General features: G+C 44.2%; 1 protein-coding gene across 2 annotated transcripts; it reads right to left on the reverse strand.

The window, feature by feature from the left end:
• Nucleotides 1–1,260: 1,260 nt before the first annotated feature.
• cdkl5 (cyclin dependent kinase like 5) lies at nt 1,261–26,980 on the reverse strand. Of its 2 annotated transcripts, XM_040195352.2 has the most exons (21): nt 26,625–26,980; nt 23,460–23,813; nt 20,953–20,987; nt 15,243–15,288; nt 15,028–15,164; nt 14,510–14,630; nt 14,362–14,421; nt 13,410–13,500; nt 11,828–11,930; nt 11,250–11,336; nt 10,773–10,853; nt 10,474–10,643; nt 8,401–9,365; nt 7,468–7,808; nt 6,580–6,681; nt 6,148–6,253; nt 5,352–5,487; nt 4,100–4,205; nt 3,597–3,758; nt 2,478–2,744; nt 1,261–2,166 (listed from the first exon to the last, which is right to left on the reverse strand). In XM_040195352.2, the coding sequence occupies exons 2-21, from the start codon at nt 23,494–23,496 to the stop codon at nt 1,759–1,761; spliced, it is 3,561 nt and encodes a 1,186-aa protein (XP_040051286.2). In that variant the 5' UTR covers nt 23,497–23,813; nt 26,625–26,980; the 3' UTR covers nt 1,261–1,758. The 2 variants fall into 2 exon arrangements, with proteins under 2 accessions (XP_040051286.2, XP_077941055.1); XM_078084929.1 differs by lacking the exon at nt 6,580–6,681.
• Nucleotides 26,981–27,484: the final 504 nt, after the last annotated feature.

The raw sequence follows: 27,484 nt of genomic DNA on the forward strand, positions 1-27,484 counted from the left end.
TTCACCTCTTCACCACAGAGGAAGAGGAGGGAACAAACGATGAACATGAGACTGGAAGGAAAACAATGCATTGTTTTTTGCCTAAAGCACTGAGAGTGTTTAGTTCAGTATATTTTTTTCATCCTTCACAGGTCAGTAAGACAAGTAAATACTTTTATGAATAACCCAGCTGAGTAACGTCATCCGTGATCATGACTAGTAATATTAAAAACAAGCTGTAATGTAAATACCAATAGTAGGAAAACCGATAATAGATGTAGAAAAAGCATCTACTAAAACGCAAAATTTTAAAATGCAAACTGAAAAATGTAAACACACACATCAAAGAATAAGTCTGGTGTTATTCCACACCTTTATTATTGTGAACAAATCCCATGAAAAAACACTAAAGCAACAACAGGAGCTTGCGAGTAGCCGCGTTAGTGGCGGCATCCTGTGCCAGAGTGGAAATAGGAAGCAGGAAGCCCAGTTCGAGTACTCAGGGCTCAGCGTGTTTAGGTGCTTATTAGATGCCAAAACACTCTACGATAGTTTATAATACTCTGAGACGGGGTTTTACAACCCTGGAAAGTTAGTCTTATCCACACAACGGTTCGAGGCTATAAGCGATCTACCAATCGGTGTTTGTTTTTGTCTTTACATTTGTCCACAAAAAGAAAAATGCAAAATTCCACCAGACTTGTCCTTTGGGACCTTAAAGGTTGCAGGTGAGGTAATGGCTTTTTTTGCTGAATGCTCTCGTACTATCTTGCACACTTCCATGTTGTTTTTGAGTACCGAGAGACGAGAGACGAGAGACGAGAGCTGGGGCTTAAAGTGGGAAATGATGTGAACCGCCGGCTGAAAAATAGTCCGACGTGTCACTAAACTTCAAAGCGAATGTTATTGGAGCGACCGCAGATTTGTGAGTAATGTCCGAGGCTTTTTCTCCACCGTGGGCAGTATTTTTCAATATTTCTTTACATTCTGATGAAACATACAGAAAAAAGGGGAAAATTAACAGGTGAAAATCTGTTAATCACATATCAAATTTAACAAAAAGAAGGACATTCACCATTAATAAATATTCCTTTTGACACTGTATTATCAACACATAAATATCTATGCATTTCTTTGTGTCGAAACTAAAGCTCTTGCAATTACACATTGAATTCTATTACCGTATAATATTCCCATATAGCCTACATACTGTGTCATTTATAGCTTATATCCTTGAATTTAAAACAAATAAATATTTAATAAACTATGTTGATATAAACCTTTTTTTTCTTCTTTTTTTCTTCTTATCAAATATCAGAGTTTGAAAAAAACCTTTGTTCATTGTCCACTGTGACAGCGGCTGTCTGTCGCGTCCTGTTGTGTCCTGTGAGCAGAAGATGGCAGCAAAGAGGCCGCGTGTGCCGAGTCTCCTCTGACAGGAAAGATCAGCTTATTTCAACGTCCTAACCCTTGTTAAGGAGAGAGAGAGAGAGAGAGAGAGAGAGAGAGAATAACATACAACTGATACGGCGCTGCCGTCCCGGGACGGGATGAGGCCCCGTCCTGTCCAACAAAACTGTTACTGGTCTTCACGAGCATCACAACAAGACGGGCGGTTCGATCCAGTCCGATAGGCTTTCGTGTAAACTTTTACCACGGCAGCGGGACGCCTGCGTCTGGCAGACGCTTCCAGGACGGAGACGTGTCGGAGGAGGCCCTAGTTTGGGAGCAGAGTGAACGGGGCGGCGGGGGGAGGTGGGGGGGGGGGGGGGGGGGGGCTCACAGCGCCGTCTCCTTCAGGTCGTTGAGGTTCGGCATCCTGCTGCGGGAAGCCCGGGTGAAGGTGGGTCCGTTCTGCCCCGGTTTGATGCCCAGCTGTTCGGGGGTGAACTGGGCGCCCTCGGCCCGCTGCAGGGCGGACACGTGCCAGCTGGACTCGATCTGTCCGGGGAGGGGGTAGCTGGCCTTGCGGCTCTTGGCCTGGGCGGAGCTGCTCACCCCCGCGTGGCCCCTGCTCTCGGCGTGCCCTCGACCCTCGGAGTAGCCGGCTTTGGAGGGGGGCTGCGGCGGGTTGGGGAGGGGGGCTTGGAAGCGCATGTCTGGAGGAGGAGGAGGAGGAGGCTGTCCTTGATTTGAGGAGGAGGGGGAGAGGTGCAGGAGCCTGCGGAGGGACTTGAGGGGTTGACTCTGTTAGGAGAGAAAGAGAAACAGTGGATGAGTGTGTTGGTCCATGCAGCCGGTCCCTGTTTGTTAGGCCGGGAATCCAAAAAGTCTCTCTTTTTCATCCCAGCTGGTGTCCACAAGCAGCTGTAATTAACTCGTCTGGAAAAGGCATATTAGATTTATTGACCTTTAGAATCCTGTGACTTAGGTAACATGCTTTACATTTAATGGATGTCTTAATGACTGATGCTGAGGGTTCGTTTTGGTCTGAATAACAAGTTACTGCACTCAGGTCATTTTAGTGTCTCCACAATGTAACGTATCAGGCTGCATACCTGAGAGTGCGAGTCCACCGGTTTGTCTTGTGGCCAGTCATTTAGTCTCTCCCTCTCCCTCCCTCGTTCCCTCTCTCTCTCCCTCTCCCGCTCTCGCTCTCTCTCCCGCTCTCTCTCCCTCTCTCTCTCTCTCTCCCGGTCCCGGCTCTGCTCCCGCTCCCGGTCTCGGTCTCGGGATCGCTCGCGGTTTTTCCGCCGGCTGCCGTGGTGGGAGGACGACTTGGAGCTCCTCTGCAGGGACAGGTGCTCTTGTCCGTTACCGGAAACCTGACATTTCACAAACAAGAAAACACTTTGTTTAAATGTAACATTCCCTTTGTGCAGCGAGGTTCGTCTTCATCACACAACTTGTGTCACGCAAATGACATGTTCATTTAATTGTGATTTATAAAACGTCTGGTAAAGTAAATACATACATAGCGAATATATATATATATATATATATATATATATATATATATATATATATATATATATATATATATATAAATTATTTATTAATTAATAAAATATTATTATTATTAACAAATTATCATACATCATAATATCATTTATAATATTTTGCATTTTTACTTGATAATTGACTTCAACCATCATCAATCTTTTGGATGAGAAATGATTCAGTTGCTTTAGGACAGAGCTGGCCTTTCTGTTTCCAGTCCCTGCGCTATGCTAAGCTAACCTACTGCTCTGTTGCTTCAAGTTCCATGAGGCAGACATGACGGTATTATATTAATTTAATAAAAAATGAGCAAAAAAGCATTAAAAAAAAAGAAGTAAATGTCCTACATTTACATACTGCTTCTTGCAGCTCACCGTCCATCAACGTCCAGCACGGGTTTGCCTGCACGTGTTGGACATGTTCATGGACCTCGTAGGGTATTTAGAAAAGGATAACTGCTGTCTCACAAATGCAACGTGAATACGAAGTGACTGCATTTGACAACCGTTGTAGCAAAGACATGATGGATGCACAGACACTGCGCGCCATGAAGACTCAAAGTGGACTCTAAATATTTCCCAAAATTGGGACGTTGCTCTAAAAGCGTTGCAGGCGTGTGAGTCTGGTGAGGGCCGAGCGCGTTGGCATGCAGCGGTAGTATGTTGAGGTTGGGTTACCGGCGAGGCCGGGTAGGGCGCGGTGGGCTGGTGTTGAGCCATCGGCGAGGCGACCACAGGTAGGACTTTCACAGCTGAGTTGAGCTTCAAGCTGTTCTTAGAGCCGAAGCGCGGGAAAAGGCTTTTCCTGATGCCGGGGTTCCTCCCGTCCTCCACGTCCGTCTGTGGAGCAGGAGACGCACGTCCACAACTCTCAACACAACTTTAAGACTTTAAAACTTTACTTGTGTAGCGGAACATGTTTGTCGAGTGCAGCAGGCCAATGTTAAGTATCAATGTTTGTCTGTAAACTGTGATAAACGCAGTTACAGATCATGATTGCTGTTTACTCCGGATGACTTTGACTAATTGGGGCTGTTTTTGCTGCTACAATCTGTCCCACAGTGGGACTTCTCATGGTCCTTCACCCGTAACACTTTGTCTCATTGTAGCAATGCTGCTGTGTCCCCAGATTCTAGCAGCCGTGTCCATGTGTGGTTGATGAATGACTGAAGTGGTCTTACTATTTGTGTCTTCTTCTTTTTCTTTTTAATGGCTCTGAAGAAGCCTTGTTTCTCTTTCTCTTTGGGGGGCTCTGGAGGATTCATGACCATTTTTTCTGCGGCAGACCTACGTAGAAAATGGGAAGGAAATTGCTCACACTTTACGACTCATGGTTAGATATACAAGCGGCAGATAAAATAGGGATATTTTCTCTGTCACGTATGCTGCGGCACATCCTGAATATACAATGCATTTAATAGAATAACTATTCAGTTATACAAGACACTTAATCATTACCTCTTAGAAAAGAAAAATGGCAAACAGACATTTTAAAAACAGCTATGGTACGATTGTTGTTTATTTATTACACCAATTCTTAAATCCTTACATTGGCTCCCAGTATGTCAGAGAATTAATTTCAAAATCCTACTGCTCACATATGAATCACTACATGGTTTAGGGCCAAAGTATATCACTGATATGCTTCCACTACATAAGCCTTCAAGATCACTGAGATCTTCTGACACCAATCTGTGATTCCCAGAGTAAATACAAATCATGGGAAAGCATCATTTAGTTACCACGCAACAAACAGCTGGAATAAACTTCCTGAAGATTTAAGACTTGCCCCAACTCTGACCACGTTTAAAACAAGACTGAAAATCTTTATGTTCAGCTTAGCCTTCTGCTAAATTTAACCTACATTGCACTTTTAACCTCTGCCTTTAATTAAACAATTTAAATAAGATTTAAATTTATAATTTTATTTGCTGTTTTTAAATTGTCTTTTAATTCCTGCATTTTATTTCACTTTATTGTATGAAATGTTGATGATGTGAAGCACTTGCCTTCTGCAAGTCTGCCTTGTGTATGAAAAGCGCTATACAAATAAAATTGCCTTGCCTTTTGGTTCAACGTAACGATATTTACAGGAAATAGTGTAAATATAGCTTATTTTTCAACCACAAACCATAGAGGGAAAATATGTTTTCATTAATTTAGTTTGAATAATTTACCGACTGGTAGTAACCTTGTAAAAATCCATTAGATTAATTACTGTTGTGACAAATTTCATGTGACAGCGAGGAGGATACGTGAGTTTTTTTTCATTTATCAATAGATGTCTACATCTGAGGTTAAAGCGCGCCGTATTATAGAAGATCAGTTTCTTTCTTCACAACAATAAATGTCTACACAGTTTCCTCGACACAACCTTGAACGTAGATCTACTACGCTGTACATTCACATGCTGTTCAGAAAATGAATCATCACCAGTCAAAAGCCGTCTGGCGTTTGGAGTGGTTGACCATGGCAACGGGGTCCCCGGGCACGACGGGCACGACGGGCCCCCGACCCTGCCCGACGCCGTCATGGAAAGAGGAGGAGTTGTCTGGTCTCGGGGAGGGGACTGAGGAGACGCAAGGAGGAGACAATTATTCTCTGCAGGTTCCTGCTGCTTTGGATGTCAGCAGTCTGTGATGTTTGAAGGCTTCTGGCAGTTATTGCACAATGTTTCCCTTTGCTGGACTCACATTTGCCAAACTCCCCCATGTCTGGCGCGTCTATTAAAGCCCGAGCTATATGTCCGCCTGTTTAATTATGGATCCCCCCCCCTGTGTATAATGTGATTCAGTCAGAAACCTCAAACTTTTGCATTAAACCGGAATGTGATTGTAAAAGTCATCCATTTTGAAACAAACAGAGTAATGAAAGCGTTAACACGCGTTTGAAAACATCAAAGTAGGTTAAAGTGTTTTTCACCACCTTTCTTTATAAAGACTAAGGTTTTTTTAGATACAACGGGTGCGGCCGGCTTACTCTCCCTGGAGCCGACCACGGACAGGAGGTCTCTTTGAACCATATTTTATTGATATGGTTTATTTTTAACTCGCCTTTTCTTCCATCTTGTCTGACAGTCTTTTGAATCCCCTTGTTGAAAGGCGCTAGAATATATAGTAACTGTTGTATCGCATCGGTTTTTAATTCAATTCTATCATTATTTTCTGTCTTCTTTTTAAATAACCCCTCTGTGTACAGGTTCTTCGCAAACAACTCCAAGGACTCGTACCTCGGTAGAAGCTGCCGACTCTCCGAGGCATGGACTCAGTGAAGATCATCCGGTTCTCCTTGGAGGATCCTCCATCCTCCATATGAGGGTCGTGATACATGCTGACCTGAGAGACGCACACGTCATGCGGACACACAAAACGCACGAGTGCACAAACACGGACCATAGAAAGTTGCTCAGCATCTTCATACGCGTGATCGGTAACGTCATTTCATCTCACTTTATGTTTTTAGCCGTTTAGCTGTCACATTCACGAGACAAATCGGGACAATCTTAGAGCTTGTCGGCGAGGTAACATTTACACCAGCGACAACGTGCGGTGAAGCTGTTGGGTAGAAACAGAGAAAGCTATGGGAAGAGCGGTCAGCAGAGCTGCTGTCTGTGCTGGCTGAGCTGGACGGGGGGGAGGGAAGGGGAGTCAGGGGGTCGGACCTCGTTTTTAGAGCGTTGTGTATGAAAAGCGGCACTGTTGTCCCTCGTAGAGTCTTTGATGGGGGCACAAGGGTGGCTCATGTCTTTAGGGGACTGCTCACTCTGTTGAGGAGACGGACAGGCGCAGGTCAAAGCAGAGTGGAGAAGCAGCGTGAGGCAATGACAACGTGAGACACACGCACACACACACACGCCCATTTGGGACACACACACATTTGCAATACGTATGTGTTAAAGGAAAGATTCACTATTTAATATTCTTGCGCTTCATTCATTTCCAGAATTTTTCAGCTTAACTTTCAAACCCTACATTTCGTGTTTTTAACTTGAGGCGCTTCAGTGACGGAGCAACAGGTTGCACTAAAAACGTACGCAATATTACATTAGGCTCTCTTGTCTGCTTGTGGAGAAATTTTGTTCAAACGTCTCGTTTCAGTAAAAATACATTATCACCGGCGCACACTGTCATTTGCATATCTATTGCCTCTTGGCTCATCTTGTTTCATAACCTCTAACTTTATTTATTAACTGATCAGTTGTGTGTCTGTTTGAGCTTTTTATTTCAGTGGTTTGTCTTAACAATCCCATATAATGTTTTACCTATAGATTCATGTTAGCCAAAAGATTGCATCAAGTGCTCATTAGACGTTGTCTTTATTATAATATGTTCTACCGACCACAGATGTTGCTGTTACCATGGAAACGATAAAAAGTAAATAAGAAAAAAGTATTTCTAGCAATGGTTTTGGAAACAATGAACTCAAAATACTCCACCAGTGCACGGATGTGTAGTAACCGGCTGCTTTCCACAGCGTAAAATAAAGGTATATTTAGGGCGTAGGGTGTCCTTTGGCTCCCCTCATACTCACAGGACTGTCTGCCACTAACCCTGGTCATGGTGTCCGTGCAGTCCTCTCTGGAAGAGCTCACTGAGTGTCCAGTGAGGGTGGTCCGGTGCTGCAGTTGGGGGGAGAGCATCTGCAGGCTGCTGGCGCGCGTCGGTATCGCCTGCCCGGGGGGAGGCAAGCCGGCCATCGAGGCCTCGTTCCCGTGCGGCCGGTGGCGCTCCCTCCTCACGTACATGGAGTGGCGCTGAGGCCGTTGCTGGGAGGAGAAGGGGGAGGTGTAGCCCAGGCCGTAGTGGTACGACTCGTGTGGGGAAGGCAGAGTGTGAGTGGAGGGCATCCCCGCGCCTCCCGGATCCAAGAGCTCCGGAGCACCGGCCTCCTCTGGAACAGAGTCATTAGAGCGTCCAGTCACGATCACTTTGTGGAGTGATTGTTGTATTTCTTCAAAATGTAAAGCATTTGATTTACAAAGAGATAAGACAAAACAAAAAAAGCGGAGACATTTGAGGAGTTGGAGCAAATGTTGTCAATTTGTGTGATCATGTAACTGAAATGATTAAAATCCAAACCATTGATTCCGTGTCCGCTATTCGGTTCCAAATAGAGATACTATACTGGGAACCAATCATAATGCAGCTTTGCTGAAACTTTTCATTGTACAGAAGTTAAACAAGACCTGTAGACCATTTCAAGACATGAGGCTTTAACTAAAAGTATATAACCTTTTTCTGTATTGTACGATTATGAATGTGAAATATTTAATATATAAATAATTAGAATTTCAGATATTTTTAATTGTACTGTTTTGTATTGGGTGCAAAGTGCATGTGGAGATTCACTCTTTGCTGAATATAAATAATTTAAAAGACCAAAAAAGAGAAAAAGAAAAGAATGGGGTGGTTGAAGCCCGAAACTGAAGGCTAATTGACTCCAGGAGAACAAAGTGCACTAGAGGTCATGCTCTCATACCTACCTGAGGCCAGTGGTTTATGTCTGGATTTATGTCTGGACGAGGAGTCCAGCGTGCTGCTCTCCATGCGCACATTTCCACTGCTACGAGAGGCGGGGCTGTGGCCCGACCGATCGCTGTGGCGAGCGGAGGGGCTGCCGGGCGGCCCCTGGGGAACTGATGGGGTGTTGAGGTCTAAACAGCTGGCAGGGAAGAAGCGGGCCCCGGGGCCCATCCCCGCTGTGGCGTTGGAGTTGGGGTCCTCTGGGTGCAGTCGGCCGTCGCTGAGGTTGCCCACGGATTTGGCATCGCTCAGCGCGCTGTGGCTCTTGGACAGGCTGAGGTAAGAGGCTGAACTCTTCGAGGAGGAGGACATGGATCCGTGGGCAGAGTCGGCCATGCTGTGGCTGTGTCGGCCATGTTGCTTATCTGCTGCAGACTGCAGAGTGTTAGTCTTGCCTTCCAAGAAGGTGTGGCGGCCGGCCTGCTGTTGCTGCTGCAGCTGTTGCTGCTGCAGCTGTTGCTGCTGCAGCTGTTGTTGCTGCTGCTGTTGCTGCTGCTGCTGTTGTTGCAGCTGTTGCTGCTGCAACTGCTGTTGTTGCTGCTGTTGTTGCTGCAGCTGCTGCTGCTGTTGCTGGGAGCGAGTAGAGCTGGGTTTGCTGTGGCCGTACTTGGACACGTGTCCCTGGTCCGCCAGCTTCGCGGATGGTCCCAAGTTGAAATCAAACTCTGTCTTGCCTTTGGCTTCTTTGGGGCTGAGGAGGTGTGGCAGGTTGTTGTTCACCAGGTCTTTGTTGGATGAGGCAGAACGATTGAGGGTCTGGGACATATACTGGGCCTTAGGGTGGAGCGTAGGACTTAAGGTTGGTGGAGCCGGTTTGTTACCGTTGAGGAAACTCTTGTTGCCGAGGTGATGGAGATCGCCATGGCGAGGGAGGCTGGAACATTCTTTGCTGTTGGAGCGACGGCTCGTGCTCTTTGTGTGACTCCTGGTAGAGGAGAGAGACGGATGGATGACACTTTATATTGAAGTCTTAATCTTTAAGAACACAAACCTGCACTTAACATTCTCACCTGAGCTTTATTCCAACAATCCTACAGCTGCTTGGAAGAATATAACCTATTGTTGGATGTGACATCTACTTTTAGGAAAGAAAGGACTTCAGCCATATACTAAATTGCTGTGATTTATTCACTTTAAATTAAAAAAGGAATAAATTAGGTTAACAAAGACATTTCACAAGAAGGTCTGAAAAAAGAAATGTGTTTGAATCAAATGCAGCGAGAGTCATTTACGTTTTACTTTTTGGGATAAATTCAGACAGCATATCTTGTAAATATTTATAAGCATGCGCTGCGCATGTGCAGGGCATCAAGATCATGATGATGAAGAGATTCTGTCTCAATGTAGTACAGAAAAATCTCTAAAAGGGAGCTTTTGACCGTATTGTGAGTACTTGTCAGTATATATATTGCATATATATGTATGTATACATATTGTATATGTGATTGGCTGGCGACCAGTTCAGGATGTACCCCGTCTCCCGCCGAAGTTGGCTGGGATGGACTCCAGCCCCCAGCGACCCTGTGTGCAGGATAAGCGGTTTGACGATGGATGGGAGTGGTGGGAGTTTTTACTAGGGCGGCTGGATTTATTTTATTTTCTACATGTTTTTTGAGTGACATGTAGGACTGTCCCTCGAACAGGATCAAGTAGCTGGGTAACAACATGTAAAGCAAAAAAAAAAAAAAATACACATATATATATATATACACAAACAACTTAAAGCCAGTGAAAGTAAGCGAAAAAGTCATTTGGAGCACGCCTACAACCTTGCAACTTTTTTCCTTCCTAAACTATGATCAGTGATACTATATATATATGTATATATATATTTTTTTTTTCATGGCTGTTTAGTTCAGAGTTAAAGGAGTCTGGGCAGGCCTGGAATGACAGTTGGCTCACAAAACAACGCCTGCACAACCGTATACTCACTGTGACAAGATAGCAACTTAGCCATTCCCTTAAGCTCTGGTCTCCGTGTTTACTTGGTGGAACTAATAGAATTGTAAGAAGACTGAGTAAAGGAGTCAGACCTCGTGGGGACGGTGTTCTCTCCATGATGGTGCGTTTTCCTCTTGGAGGAGCGCGGTGGGTTGGGAGACGAAGGAGGAGGCCTCTCTGCCTGCCTCAGAGGCTGGAAGGCCGGATGGTTCAAACTCTGCTCCGTCAGAAAACGCTCGGTCTGGTTCAGCAGCAGCAGGCTCTGATGTTAAACGCGTGTGGATACCGACGTTAATTATTGACAAAGGTTCACCGGAACAGAAGAGGACAGAGTGAGGATGGACGGCGCGACAGGTCCATGTAAATACATTTTGAGATTGAGATATTTTACCTTCATCAGATCCAGCATCAAACTACTCAGGATGGCTTGGTACCTTCTCTCCAAAGTCTGAGGATGAGCAACTGAGGGAAACTATCATGCGCATGCACACACACGCACAAACACACGCACACAAGCACACACGCATCAAATTTGTATCACAACTTTAGGTGCTTTCAGTTATATCTGGATTTGGACAGTAGATGTTCTTGCCAGTAAAAGAATTCTGTTTCAATCACACAGAAATCTATCACTTGATCACACTAAACAAAATACAAGAATCACACACACACAAAGTCTTGTTTGGCCTTCTGGGACATTTTTCTCTTGCTGCTAAACTGTACACCAACCACCTATCTCATGAGTCATAGCAATCCACTCAGTCATGGTGCTGGGAACACTGCCGAGAGAGAGAGAGAGAGGGAGAGAGAGAGAGGACCAAAGGAGGTAAAAACAGGGAGGAAGAGGATGAGGAGAAACGTTTCCTACCCTGATTCCATGAAAGCGAGGGTTGTTGTAGAAGAGTTTCATCTGCTCTGCAGGAAGTGGCCCCAGAACCTTCTGGATGGTGAAGAGCTGGAGGTAAATAAAATGTGCAGCATCACAGTTATGTTGATATAAAATTCATTATCATTTTGAATTGACAATATACAAAATCCTTTTAGCTCTGCTTTGTTCTCCACCAACTCCTAAAATAAGTGCAGTACAACTGTCCTTTCTGCTCCCCTGGCATCACCAGCTAGTTGTAGCGTTGAAAAAGCAAACGGTAATGCCCTCCTGTGATTGCTTATCAGGTTGAATACATATGCCATTCTTCTCCAGTGTTTGGTCTAATGAACGGTGATTCTCATCTCACACGGTTTCCCAACACTGTCCAAACCTCCCTTTAAAAATGTCATCATTGCGACGTTACAAAAAATACTTCAAGCCGAACTTTGCTCTTTGTCAGTTGCAGAGGAATCGTTTTTTCTTTTGTCTGAACGAGAGGACCAACAAATGTGTTTCCGCGGATCAGCTTTCTATGGAACCAACGAACGGACCAACGGACCTCACTTTTCTTCACCGACCTGATCTATCTCACTCTCCCCTGGAAACAAGGGCTGTCCGTCGCTCAGCTCCCCGAGGATGCACCCCACCGACCACATGTCCACCGCCTTTCCGTAGGGCGCCCTGGGATGGAGGGAAGACGGTTATGAGAGTGACGGCGTTCAGGGTGATGTAACTTGTGGGGGTTTTGGGGGGACGGGAAGCTGAAAGATGGATGCTGTGTTGTGTTGGTGGAGACGCTCTTGAAGATGGTCATTTCTAAACGAGAAGGGAGCTGGAGAGCCTGGTGAGAAATGGCGAGAGTCCTGGCAGCAGAGAAGCAGAGGAGCGGTGGTGTTGGAGGGAGAGAGTATTTGAGTGGGCGGCATTCAAACGCTGTCTCAATAAATGTTCCAGGGCATTTACTAAATCAGGCACACAGCACTGAGGGTAGATGACATTCAGCTGTCTCTAAACCAAAACGGATATTCGATGTAACTAAAATCCTTGAAAAACAATACAAAACATAAATGGGGTCTCGGGGTACCGTGTGATGTGGTGCAGTGTTTTGTGTCATAATGTTTGAGCGGGTAAATCTTCATCGGCAGGTTTTGTGGTAACACGTGATATCTACCATATATTTTAGTTTAGCAGATCATCTAAAAAATTATCTAAAAAATGATGCTAAAAAAATAAGTGTTTTTTATTTTACTTAATGAAATGAATGTTTTGAAGACACCAGATGTCATTAGACAGAGACAGCATGTTAGATGTAACTGTTTTTTCCCAGATAACATCTCCATGTAGCATATTTTAGTGTGTCAACAATTTACACACTGTCGCACTAATCTGCAATAATTAAACAAAGCTCAACGTCATGGGAGTTACCATGCAACGTGCAATGCGCCATGTGGTCAGTCAGCAAACTAGCAAGTTAACCAACGTTGCCTTTAACGCTAGCTGGCAAAAACGAGCAGAAGGGGTTGACGTTGTACAGTGTTCTTGTCCTTAGGCTAATAACTGCTGGTTAACTGGAGAAAAAAAAAGATATATATATATATATATATATATATAGATTATTGTTATTATTATTATTATTTTGGCAATTTGCAGTTTTTGCAGTTTTGGTTCCATTACTGTAGTGGATGTAACTCACATGAAAGCATTTGGTCCTTTGGCTCAGTGCAGTGGCGTTGGCAGTAGTGTGGGCTGCACATGCAACGGTAGAATGCACTGTGCACTGGGCTGAAACTTCACTGAATTCTTATTCAACGGCAAGCTGGAAAATCATCTGTTTGTGTGTGAGAGTGCTGCTGAGTGCAGCACCGTTACAAATGAATTAATACATTTACTGTGAAGCAAAACATGTCATAGGACCTAGTTTTATTTTTTAAACCAACAAAAATGATTTTATATTGGAAAAAAAAAGAGTACCGGCATTGCATCGGCCCACTGATAAACTGATCTGAGATATTGCGAGTAGGGAAAACGATCCATCAGTGTGTCCATATCTCATACAAACACTGGTGGTCAACTGAATGAGGTCACTCACTGGTTGTCTTTGTAGTGTCTTACACACACACACACACACACACACACACACACACACACACACAGACTCACCCCAGCAGCAGCTCGGGCGAGCGGTACCACCTTGTAGCCACATACTCAGTGTAATTGGCGTCTGTTCCCTCAGACAGGTTGCGAGCGAAACCTGAGCCAGAAGGAGATGGAAATGAACACACAACGTACTCACACAGTTTTTTAGACATCCAGTGCTCTGTGTCGGTAAATATAAATGGCTAATTAGAAGATGAAAGTGCAACAAACAGTCAAACGGTTTGGACAGCTACAGTAACAACATGGCCATCAGCCACTGGAGGTGAACTGAGGCCACGCTTTAGATAACTGGTGCACACAGAGAGTCAATTGTAAGCAAGACAAATCATAATGAGCAGAATGTCAGTTCCAGCAGTAAATAACAAACACCCGGCTGACTCCGTAGGATTGCATTAGAAAGAATTACGCAAAGCTAACTGACCGGGCGGCTTTGAAAATAAATATAGAATGTACCTGGGAGGAATATTTAAATATTTTAAAATATGTTAAAAATACGCTGTATGAATATGATGCAGGTGCCCAACATCAACCTGATTTTCGTGTCGTATAACTTTGGCAGAACAAGTGTGTTTTATAAAGCCTATTGGCCTCCTCCCAGTGGCAAAATGAATAAGCCACATGGTGACGAAAAATAGTGGGATTTTTTTCACAGAGAACTAAGCCCAGGAAAACAAACTGGTAAAACAAAAGTCGTAGATTTAACTGTAGAAAAAAAAAAAAATTGGACATAAACTCAACAAATGTGCACATCCAGCAGCCCGTCTAATAAGCCAGTTAAAGCTGATTCAGTGTGGTGAACCAACACGTTGATTTGAAAAGCAATTCCCATTGTTTGAAGAGGCCAATCGTGCAAGAACGCTTCTTTTTTTAACCGCTATGCTTACATACGTCTCAACAACTTCAGGAGACGAATGTGACTGCTGCATAGAGGAGAAAGTTGAGACCAAAATCTCACCAAAGTCACAGAGTTTGAGGACGTCCTCGGAGCTGATGAGGAGGTTCTCTGGCTTGATGTCTGGAACAAAGAAACAGACAAAAGACACATTTTAAAACCCCAGAATGAGCGACGCTGATATTTTTGCAGCAGAAGGTAGACTGCTCACCTCTGTGTACGATCTCATTCGTGTGACACCAGTTGATAGCTTTGATGAGCTGGTAGATGTAGCTGCGGACTTTGTCAGGCGGCGCGCCGTTGGGCAGTTCCTCCAACAGCTCCAGCATGTTCTGCAAACCACAAGACAGAGTCTTAAACTACTGATCATACGAGAATGCGCTTAAAAATATGAACACTGTCCGAGAACACGCTCACTGTGGGGGGGGTTCTCTGCTCCTTCCCTCTTTCCCTTTTTAAACCCTGACCAGCAGAGCGAGAGGGAACACCGTGCTAAGGTGACTAGCATGTATTAAAATAAACCTGTCATGAAGCAAACACTTGGCTGGATACCCTGGCGACACAGTGGGGAATACCATTATTCACCAGCAGCCCAGTTCATATGTTGCCATGGTGATGCTTTTCTTATGCTCAACTGAGCAGTCTCCGCATCCTGAAACCGGAGGCTGGATACAGCAGAGTGGAGATGAGAATCCATGTGTGCATGTAGCAGGAAATAATAATGCTGACCCTTTCGACGTATTCGAAGACGAGGTAGAGTTTCCCCCTCCTGCGAAAAGCCTCCTTCAGCTCCACGATGTTGTCCTGCTTCAGCGTCCGAAGCATCTTCAGCTCCCGAAGCGTCGTCTCCTTGACCTCCTCATTTTCTGTGCGGAAATGAAGGAGACGGAGATGATGCCGCTTGCTGGTCTTTCTCTCCCTCCTCGTCTCCGTCCCTCACTCACCTTCGCTGTCTTTGAACTTCTTAATGGCCACCAGCTCGTTGGTTTCCTGCGAAGACAAGAGGACGTGTGTCGTGTTAAGAAGAGAGAAATCTATTTGTTGGATCAACAAAGCGGCCCAGAGATAAACAAACATTACAATCACTCTAAATAGACGGAGATTGCTTGTAGGAAGAAAGGTGAAAAAAGACTAAAGAGAAAGAGTGCAGGTATTTAAATTCATTTCCTGCCCAGATGAAAAAAGCAGATGTGTGACTGGGTTGCCGGCAGTGGCAACACAAGAGCCGTGGCGTGTGCTCTCATTTAAATTATTTTACTACAGAGCTTTCACACACGCAACAAAGCCTGAACTCTTGGCTTAGTTAATATGCATCAGAAGCCTCCTTCAGCTTCCTGCAGGTTGCTTAGTTGACCTTGCTGAATGTGGCGAGCTGCTGTGGATGTAGATGTAGAGATTTGCTTTGTTTCAAAGGCTGTGCTGCAGCTTTACACATCAAGTATATCGTGTACGGTTTAACTGGGAAACAATGAAAGGATTTAGGTTTTCCTGCAGCATTTCACGGGTCAAGAAAATCAGATACATGTGTTTGCGAACAGAATACTCATGTCCTCAAAAACTCTTATATATATCTATCTACATCTGATGTTTCAGCTGGCAAAAACGCAACTTCTTTTTCACAGTAGAATAAATCAAAATCAACATCAACATCAATAATTAAAGCAACTGAGGGGTCAACATGCTGCCATGTACTATACAGCAGTCAGAACCATAGAAAGAAACACCTGATTTAAGGTAAGACTTTTTAATGAATATTGGGAGAGGCTGCTTGATCGCAGACAAATGGCTTTGGATGGAGAATCCATCACGTGCATCCCATGACACAGCAGGAGCATTTCACAATAGATCTAGTCAGCCTCATTCTGCTGCAAACCGAAGCAGTTTTGTACATTCTTCTAAAGCTGAGTGGGGTGATTGAGAGGCCTCATCGACGCTTTGGCCTGTGCTAGAGTCACTGCAATGTACACTTCACTTCCTGTTTGTTAATGAAGGGATCAGTCGTCTGTGTTTCCCGCCTCCTCGATTAGCTTCACACGTCGCCCGTTAGCTATTCACCAGGCCTCTGCTCAACAGCCAGTCGCTACAAATGCCGTTACACTTTTTACATTTTTATCTGTAACATAATTTATTTGGAGTTTTGCTACGGATTCCTTCTTTCCTTCCTGCCCGCCTCCTGCACTCCACGCCAAATATATATACATTTATACTTCTTCTTCTTCAAAGACCCTGCTCATCTATAACTGCGTTCTGGTGCGTCTGTACTTGTAATTCAAACTGTAACATGTTTCAAAGGAGTGTTTGAACTACAGCCGTGATGTACGTTTGTATGTCTCATTTCCCAGCACGGAGAAACTGTGGTTAATCTTAACGTTGTACGTGGAGGATGGACTGGGTGCACCAACGTGGTCCAGATAGGATTACTGTCCACTGCACATTCCTCTGTGGTCCTTTTGTGTACGGCGGGTCAGGCGGCGGCGCCGGCCGCGGTGTCAAAGAGGCCACGCGGTGAGGAGCGGCGCGCTCCGGCTCACACAGGCCAATTGTTTAACTGACAACACATCAACTGGTTGACTTTTCAGAGATGAAAGGATTCACAGCCCCCAACATCAACTTAATCCTGAGGATAAAGTTAGGAGATATTTCGTATGAGGAGACATTTCAAGCTCTGTGGCAGCACCTTGTAATGCGCTGAGGATGCTTGTGCTCGTGTGTGAGGACCTCCACTAATTTACCTTTTTGAGCCCCTGTCAAGTCAGCACATCTCAAAAATAACCTCAAGCTGGCTTTTTTTCTGTTGATGACACGCGCAGCCCCTGATTGCCATGAAAGAGTCCACATCCGCCATGATGTTTTACCCTATGACACGGTAAACGCAAAAAGAACCGGCTTTTATACAGCAGAAGTGGTGCTGCTCTGCACTTATCTTTTCGTATTCATACTTCTATAAATTAGAGGTGGTCATTAGTATTCTAAAAAGGGAAGAGTGGTACTCTCAATCAGTCAAGTGCTTCAACTTCCAGTACAACTGTTCCTCATAAGCTTTTCTGTATTTTATTATGCACACATGGTGCGCCAAGGTTTCACAGTAAAGGATATTGTCAAGTAAACTTTGTTTACCTTTATGTTGGTACCTACTACCTGGATCAGACATTTTCATTTCCTTTTTCTTCCATTAAGAGTTCCTTAATTTGACCAAAATCGACCCCACTGCTGACCGTATGCTCATTAGAGCCGTTCAAAGCCCGCGTAGATGTCCTCATATTGCCTACATGGTTTCCCCAATAGCCCAAAACCTTTGTTTTTACTTGAATAGCGTAAAAACGAACGAACGTGTAGGAGCCGGCAAACACTGGCTAGCATTTAGGTTGAGCTATTGTCACTCCCAACACAAATTCAAGATAACACATAAGCCTCCACATACACACACCCACATACGCTAATACAACACTTCCATAAAGTGGCAGGACATTGCACAAACGCCAGCACGCATTGGCTCTGCTAATTAAATGTTTCATCAAATACATACTGTACTGTAAAGTATGCTTAATTTATCCGGGGACACACATTTATAACGCACTCCTTTTCTTGGTAGTGCCGTTATTCTCCTCTGAGTCAACTTCCGCCTGGTGCCTGAGACTCCCTCACACAGGTGTGCTGTTGACTCCTTACAGCGTGACCCATTTACATCTAGTCTCCTTCCTCTGCACCTCCTCCTCTCCATCAGACACACACACACACGCACGCGCAGCCACCCTTTTCTCTTCTGCCCTGCTTCCAGAGGAGAAAAGTAAAAATAACTGCTCTCTGACTGCAAAGATAAAACGCTTTTATTGCCTTTTTTTAAATGATTTTTTTAAGTCTCTACGTGTGAAAATGAATTCCCTACACTTGTTATATAAGGAACATGTCACCTCTTTGCAAGTTAGGCCAGCAGAGAGGTTTCAACACTTTGACAGCTTGCATATCAATTTTTATGAAATGGAGATCCGCCGGCAACAAAATTCACGGTCCAATAAAATCCGGAGGAGAACGAGACGGAGGCCTCGTCCTGGATGCCTCTTATTGGCTTTGGCTCAAGCTTGAAAACGTTGGGCCACATTATACACACGCCTTGTCATGTCTTTACTGATTGAGTTGTCCCGCTGGTTGGTTCTTTCTCCCAGACTTGCAAGAAGACACATCTTCCATTGCACAGAATGGAAGTCACAATCAATAACTAGAAACTCACGCTCAACAAAAACAACCTGAGATCGCTGCTGCGTGCAAATAACCGCCAGCGAGCCAAGACATTTTTACTTGCATATTTGTTGCCTTCTAAACTAAAACGGACGCAGGGAGCGTTTGTCTCACAAATGCAGCTTTTCACTTCCAACAAAGTCCTTAATCCTTAATCCGTGCGCACACAGGGAGACAGACACCTTCGCAAGACGACTGGAATGTGACAGCAAATTGCGGATAAATTCACAGTCACCTGCACTTCAACGCGCCTCGTGGTGCGGATCGTCCTTTTATCCGCCTCTGCTGAGGTGTCTATTTGCACTCTAACCATCATGTAATGCTCACCATGAAATCATTTTACATTCTCAGAACACAGGCGCTTGAATATTTAGAGTTTTTACTGCGTATTTATACAATTTATGGCTCATTTGAACTATTTATGAAGTGTAGCTCGGAGAAAACTTGGTCAAGTGTGGGGCCGGAAATGAAAGAAACTCGCACAAATGTCACAAGCGACCACAGGGCCGACGCCAGCACTCCCAGTACTCCCAGTACTCCCAGCATTCAGTTTCATCTCTCCCTCATCCGTTGTACAACGCACTGATTGCATCTCTTCTCATCTCTTGTCTGCTCTGCTGCGACTGTCACTCCTCCCACAGTAGTTCTCTCTTTCTCTCTCTTGAGTGAGGTGTTTTTCACAAATATATTATGTCCATAAATGTGGTGACAGAAGGAATGATACAAAATTAGACCAGTAAAATGCACTTCTATTCAGTCAAAGCAGAACATGACTACGGAACATTTTTTAATACATGCAACTCAAAGCGGCTGAGTTCATTTTAGGAGTCAACGTATTTCCACGCGTGAGAAATCTATCTGTGGTTTACAGGCAGAATGTATAAAGAAATAAAGTGCGCGTCTATTTGTAGAATAAGAAGCCGTTCCCTTTTACAGTTACGGGTTGATTATTAACAAAGTATCTCGGAAAATTGATCTCTTATCGTTCAGCCCCTTCCCAAGCCACATGAGCCAACATGAGTTGATAAAAAGCTTAAATACTTTGAATTACAATTTAAATCCATGTATGAGTCATACAGAAATGTCATGTCATGTTGCGGATGGGACACCTGTACAGTAACTGCTTCGTTCTTTGGCATTTTGGTTACAGTAATTTTGCAGGTCATAACAATAGTTGCAGCAATCTGTCATTAACCCAGTTACAGTGTGATCGGGCCAGCACTTCAGTTTGGGGTTTTATTCATGATAACGTTGATGGTTCCTGCTCTATTTAAAACGTCACATACGTTGGACAACATGGCCCGGACTGCGTCAATGAGCCTCCATGGCTCACTTTCATTGCAACAATCTCAATTAAAGAAATCTAACTGCTAGTTGCAGCTGTTATACTCAAATGGTGGAGTACCATAGACTGTCTAAAGTATAAATATACTCTCCGTGACATCATGCTTTTCTGATAAGCTGCTGGGAAGCTTGCGATAAAAATGGGCAAAGACGTGGGACGTCGGTGACCCTGGAGTGACGCAGCAGAAGAGACAACTGACAGCGAGCAACGTGTCACTCAAAGCGGCCACACCCTCCATTATGCCCACATGCATATTAGCTAAAGATACAGAGAGTTTTTTATTTGCAGGCTATGAATGTTTTTTTTTTTGCTGTAAAGACCATGAGAGACTGACTAGTTGTCTCATTCAGCATCAAGTAGCTATTTGAGGAACTGCAATTTGCGTGTTAGCTGCTATTATTAGCAGCGCGGTTACCACTTGCTGTCTTGTTGAGATGGAAATGAAGGTTTCCTTGTTGGGAGATGGGTGTGATTTGAGACGGGGGAAGTGAGGAAACTACACAACTTGCCTGATATGGTTCCCTTTGCAACCGGATATTAGTAAGCTGCGTTTGACCAACGTGCCACTCGTGACACCAAACCATCTAAAAATTAACCTGTTGAAACCTTTTTGGATTCATTACAGCAGATGGGAAAGTTATTGAAAAATGTAGTAACTTTAGTTTATGTGGAGGAACCACAAAATTAAGTACAACATTAATTGACAGGATCAGGCAACATGGTGTGTTGCTTTCATTAGAAGTGACTTTGTGGCTGACGTTGGATATCTGTGTAACTGACTCCGCACATCTGCTGACTGTTTGTAATCGTTATCGTCATTATTATTAACAATTGTCACTTATTTTCACAGTTGCTGCTCGTAAGCATGCAAGATGTCATCTATCCTAAAGGTCGCTGTAACTCCCAGCGTGTTTTAGTACAGGAAGATAACTGTGGTATTAGTTATTGATTTTCATCTTTGATTCTGCATCATAGTCTGATTTGATTATTTAAACACATAATCTTCATATCACCATGAACCATGAATACTTTACCTTATATTACATGAGCAAATAGGAGAAATGCTTTCTTACCTTGTGCCTGCACTTAAGCACCACTCCATACGCTCCTGTACAGAGAAAGACACAAAAGATCAATACGGTTCAACATCTTAATTACTGTTTTGGTTTTCATACACCTCCAACAAACATGGCCATAAAAAACAGTAGGTGGAAATCACCAGAAACCACCGTTAATAGGTGAGGGGAAGGCTTATGTACTCGCCCCCCCACACACACACACACACACACACACACACACACACACACGCACACATGCACACACACACAGGCAGTGTCCCTTTAGTTTCTTGCCATTGCTAAGCACACTATGTTCTCTGTTGATCATCCACATTTCACATGTCGGGTCGTCCATGGTCTGTTTCTCTTTAGGAAAATTGGACAGACTTGAACTTAATTAGTCAATTTACAAACTGCTATTGTTGCCATTCAAATCACACGCTCCTAATAAGGTCCTGTTCCAGTTGCAATGTTTAATTCGAGAGACTAAAACTAGTCCCACCATATGAATAAAACAACAATAACATAAATATAAAGCAGAGTTCAACTGTCCAGGAGGCTGCATTGATTTTCTATTGAGTTGAGAAACATTGGCAATGTAAATTAATATATTAAAATGCATATTAACAACGATGATTACCATTAACATTGTTGTTTTGAAGAAAAAACAAAAATTATTTTATTTTTTGGTGCTTTGGCTGAATTGCGGTTCTCATGAGTCTAACTTTTTTGATTTATGTCTCCTGACAATCAGCAACATCGATCACAGAGAATTACCTACAGAACAATAACCACTTGGTTACTTGGTTAAATTGAAGAAAGGGATACGTGCAGTCCAACTCACTGAAGTGAGCTACGAATGACAAAGCCGACGAATAGAAATCATTCCTACTCAGTCTGATGTGTGAAGGGCCGCGTCTGTGTGTGTGTGTGTGTGTGTGTGTGTGTGTGGGTGTGTGTGTGTCTACAGCTTGTCTAAAAGTGTATTTTATTTCATGACCAGCCATTACCGCTGTCACTAGAGTACGAGCTGACGCTCCCGCACACACTGATGGATACACTCAAGGCCGATGCTCATGACCAACCAAGTAATGGTTTCCCTGTGAGTAAAATACAACTCTGGCGAGGAAATATCCATTATGATATTGCTAAATTGTCCATGGATTTAAAGTATTCTAAATACGTCTAGAGTTTGATCAAATATTGGTATGAGCCAAACAAAAGTCAGTTATTTTTAAATCCAACAAGTCCTCGTAATAAAACATTTTGTTTAAAAGAATATTTGTCGAGATTAAGAGAAAACAAAATGGGCTGTTTGACTGAAATAGGAAATGCACAAATTAGCTATTTTCTAATCTAACCATCCAGCTGGAGTTCTTTGCCTATGAGGTCAGCAGCACTAAATCGCAGAATAACAGAATCGTAAATCCCAAGGCCCAAAAACTTTGTGTTTTTGTCTTTTACGTTAAACTCAAACAAAGCGGTATTTAAATAGTCAGACGCTCAAGTTGCAGGGCCTGATTCACCTGCACTGGGATCAAATGGTAAATTCATGTTGTGCAGGTCCAGTGCACTACTTCCAACAGCACCACGATGACTACTACTACATTTTAAACCACACTTAATTTAAGTCAATCCACTATTAACTAGCTTCTCCTCTGCTGTTGTCTGACAATGTGGTTTAGTTAATTCCTTAGTTAAGGAAACTTGCACATTCTGGCTGTTTGCTATCTGTTTTGCGTGGTTGATGTAGCTGCATCCGTTTAACGAAACAAAAATAAGCCAGAGGGTTTATTCCCTTAAAGTCCTGCAGGGATGACATATTATAGTGACATAGCCTAGACGTTACTTTGATTTAACACAAAATAAACGTTGTAACAAATTAAGGTTATTTGTTTAAACGTACGTAAAAAAACGCATTTCTTCAGCACTCTTTAGGAGATTGACAATGTGTGGATTAATCTGGCTGTGAGAAACAAAATTGATGTGAACAAAAAAAGAGAAAACTAGAAATAATTAGCGAATAAAGACAGTATTTCTGTTAAATAGCAAATTCATGAGGAAACAGAGAGGCTTGACAAAATCTGAGATATCAAAGACATAAGACAGGGAAATATAGGAGAAAAGACCCGTCCGATATAAGTCAGTTTCAGAGGAAGGTCTGGTTCTCTCAGCAGTTGAGGTAAATAAAGGCCCGGGAAACTATGGTGTATGTGGTAAACAAATTACTAATGCTGCCGTTTTCTTTGGACAGTCTCAAAGGATTACACGCTCCTCGATGAGAAACGTCTGCAAGCTCTCAGGCTCACAAACCCCTTTAAAATTCCCTGTGTATTGTGTCACTAAATGAAACAAGACCTGACAACTGTGATGTGCAGGTTTCATGTGCACAATGCAAGCCGCACCGCGCGCTGCTGTAACACCTGAGATCCCTTAAAAACACAGGACATGTGACCTCATTTGATCACCTGAATCAGAGTTGAAGCCCTGTGCGCTGTGTAAAAAAAAGAAAAAACACCCACCTTCTCCCACAATGCCAAGGACTTCAAACTTATTCATCACATCACCGAGGGCGGGGGCTCCTCCAGCGGGTGAAATGAGCTGCTCGGGGCTTTAGCGAGGTGACTCGGGCTTCGACCGGCGGCCGACGGACCGGACTGTAAATTCCAGAAGGGACGTCGTCTGACCGCTCTCCATCTTCACAACCTCTTCTGCTTTTAACTCGCTCCACGGCTCTCCTCCAGCCCTGCGTGCTTTCTATGCCGGTTTTCTTTTCTTTTTTCTTTTTATGGATCTGAACTCAAGTAGGTTCAGTTGTTTCCGAGCCCCCTTTATTCCATTTCTTGCGGCAAACGAACCTCCACGCGGCCGGATACCTGCAGGACCAGAGACACAAAAAAACAGAGATGCAAGATTTCAAATATGCTGTCAGAGGGTCACTCCAAGGGCTAACTTCCCACACTGGCATGCTGGTGGTTTTCCCGGCACAGATGGTGGCTAACTGGGCCAGAGAGGCAGCTTTTCTTTGAGGGCACATTTAAATCATGGATGACTTAAGCATGACTTCCACACATTGAATCTGTAGGAGGCTGACAGGCTGAGAGTCCGAGGTGGATGTCTAATGCAGTGCTACTAAGCTTTGCCTTTTTAAGAGCCAGCTCAGTTAGTAGTTCTCTGTCGGTCAGTTAGACCACCACTTTGGTCCAATTCTGTAGAGTTATCTACAGTGCCAAGAGGATGAATCATAAGGAATTCTGTAATAATCATTTAATGAATCCTACTGGTTTTGGCGATTCTCTACATTCCTCTTGCACAACAAGCAGGTTGACGATTGAGGTTATTTGGAAAAAGTCTCATTAACCACAGGATGGATTTCCATGACATTTGGTTCAAACATTCAAAATTCCCACACAATTGAATGTCAATCGCCCATCACCCTCAGATGTAATGGGTTTTGTGCTAGTAACGTGCTGCAGGGGTGACTTTCTGTAAGCCAACCCCAAATGTTGGCATCACAATGGTTCCCTCGTCAAAAAGCCAATAGGATTTTTTCCCGTGTATTTTGAATTGCTGCAAAACATAAGCTCCAGACGCAACAAACTTTATGATGCACGTTTTGTTCAACAAGATAGTCTTCCCCAAATGAACACAACGGTTTCTGAAGTGTGAATGCAGGCAGTAGTACAAAACGTTACGTGTACAGCAGGCTGTGAGGGCTGTGAGGGCTGTGAAGGCGGACTAGTTGGCGTGATCATGTTTGTTGGTGTCATATGGGCATTTTTTAGCAACCACCCTTTTTAAAACAAGAAAAAGCTACGAGGGGGGAGGGGCGATTTTATTGTGTATTTTATATCGTTCAACAAAATGTTAAGGAACCTCGTTGTCATGTGAGCCACTGATATATTTCATGCAGGCAAACCGGTTGACTGATAGTTGAGGGAACAGGAAGAGCGAAAAATGCCACGTCAATTCCTTAAAGACAATATATACGCAAATGCAAGCATGTTGATGGACAAAATCGTTAACATACACATGCTCTGCATCCACATGTTCACGTGGGCATGTTTGCGTGCTGATGCTTTAGCATTTAGCTCCAAGCAGCTGCAGCCTCACAGAGCTGCTAACATGGCAACAACTATTGGATGGACTGCCATAAACACTCATGTTTCTTTCACTTTGGTAATCCTCTGATTTTTAATTGCCATCATCAGGCGAAAATCTCATCCAACATGTGGTTTGTGAACAAATATCTGCAAGCTAAGGGCATTCCTATTAGCCTCAGCAGCACTTTGTATTCAAGCCAGTGCATGATTACGGCTGCTGTTGCTGGCACATTCAAGATGTTGAGCTGGATGGTTTGAAATGTGCGATGATCAAACATCCTCGTGATTCTTCCACTGGGGTAAAACTCCATTCTGTACTTTCATTTCCCCCATTTAACAAGTCATGTTCTACATTTTGATATTCTCATTGATTAAAGTGTTTTGTTTGAGGAAGACAAACAAATATTACAGAACAGCTATATATCAAGTCTTACATCTCCTCCTGTCACACATCCAAAAACTGACCACGATTATTAAAAGCCTCTTTTGTAATGCGGGTGCTGTTGGACTGAAACCGTCGAAGCTTCTCACAGCATCCGTCCAACTTCACTTGTTTACCACTTGATTTATTCAGCATTGCAAAAGCACTTTAATGTTGATTTGGCTCATGTGCATGTGTGGGCGTTTTCCCATGCAGTGTCCACTCCACACAGCAAAGTCTTTCCGGGGGAAGTGATGAGGTGCATGTTGAGGCCATGGTCATTTCAGGGATACGTTTCTGCCACTGGGGTGATCAGATTGTGTCTAAATAGACCCCGCACCTAAAGCAGCCTATGCATTATGGCCGAGTACTCGAGGAAAAATGTTCCCAAAAATGAAGTTAAGGACGGAGAAGGTGAGCTGTCAGGCAGACAGCTGACAGGACAAAAGGTGGAGACGTCCAGAGAACACTAACAGAATGGACTGGAGCATTAATCCTACAACACACGCCTGTTGGTGTCTCGCATGCATAATTGCAAGTTTTTGAGAGTGATTTTTTTTTTTACAGGCGGGTGCATGCGTCTCCGTGCACGAGACTACGTGTGTGCGTGTGTATGCAAGGTGTGCGAGAGTGAGAGAGAGAGGGGGGGGGGGGGGGGGGGGGGGGGGAGAAAGGAGAGTAATGCTGCTCTCTCTGCATCGAAACTGCGCCTCTCTCAACGCTGCAGGAGCGCACCACCATTCCGTCGCTGTCCACGCGTTTCTCAGCCTACACAGCGGCCAGTGCGCACACCGCAGCGTGGATCACCGACCATGTTCACCACGGCGTTGCGCAACCAAACAGCGTCTCCCCCCCCCCCCCCCCCCCCCCCCCCCAATCACCCCCCCATAAACCCACAATTACACATCGTGATAAGCAGGCAGAAGGAAAACCCTCAAAACATTCCATGGCAAACCCCCTTTTTTTACCTGCGGGTGGGATGTCGCCTGCGAGAGGGGAGAATGCTGGATCCGTGCAGCACACACAATCATGCCCATGAAAATGATGATGTGGGAAGACGAAGAAAGATCATGTGGCGTGACAGAGAGAGGGTTAAAAAAAGAAACGAAAAAAAAAAGAGCCACGGGCCTATGCGTCGTGACACGATCAAATGTCCTACTCACTCAATCCCTGGAAGGAGACGAGACCGAATCCGCAGGCATAGCGCCTATGACGGGGTCTCCGTGTACCGTCAACAGTTCTCCAGAAGCTCCGTGTTCATTGCCTCAGCATCAGCTGCTTATGGCAGTAAAAGAAAAAAAAAGGAAAAAGTCGTCGTTCCTCTGAGCGACGCAGCGCGCAGCCAATAGAAGCGCGGGCGTCCAGCAGCCGTTCAGCGTCCACCGCCGGGGATGAGAGACAACTTTGGCGTGGAGAAATGCCACCCGGCTCATCGTTTTGTTAAATGTGCAACCGCGTTATGCTCGTGGCATTGCCACTGCATCAAATGCATGTTGTGTCACTGATTCAGAATGTCTCTGCAGCGCGTCTCCGCTCTCCGCCACCTACACCTCCCCTCCATGACTGCTGCACTAACTGGCGTAAATTCACTGGATTCACAATCCAGGGTTTGTCTGTTTTAGAACCAGCCGGCGTTTGGGGTGTTTTGCGCAAGAGATGCTGTGAAAACACCGTATTCCTCTTCTTCTTTCTAAAGACCACGTTCTGCGTTTGACCTCCACACTGGTTTCCTCTGTCCGCGAGTCAGAGGTGGAGGACCAGAGATGCCTCGATTACGGCAAATTAAAAGCATTATCTTTATGAGAAAAATGTTGTTTAAAAAAACTTGTCATTGTACTGTAAGGCACGAAACGTTACAGTACATTCTGACCCCTTTCTGGAAATCATATTGTTTTCCATGCATGTTGGTTGAAATCTAGAGCTCTTATAGCTTTTAGAATCCATCATTTATTATCATTTTTTCTAAAATGGTGAGATAAAACGGCATTTTCAATGTAGACAGTTGCATTCAGGTCCGTTTTCG

The sequence above is a fragment of the Gasterosteus aculeatus genome, chromosome 12 (assembly GCF_964276395.1).
Source record: "Gasterosteus aculeatus chromosome 12, fGasAcu3.hap1.1, whole genome shotgun sequence".
Classification (NCBI taxonomy): domain Eukaryota; kingdom Metazoa; phylum Chordata; class Actinopteri; order Perciformes; family Gasterosteidae; genus Gasterosteus; species Gasterosteus aculeatus.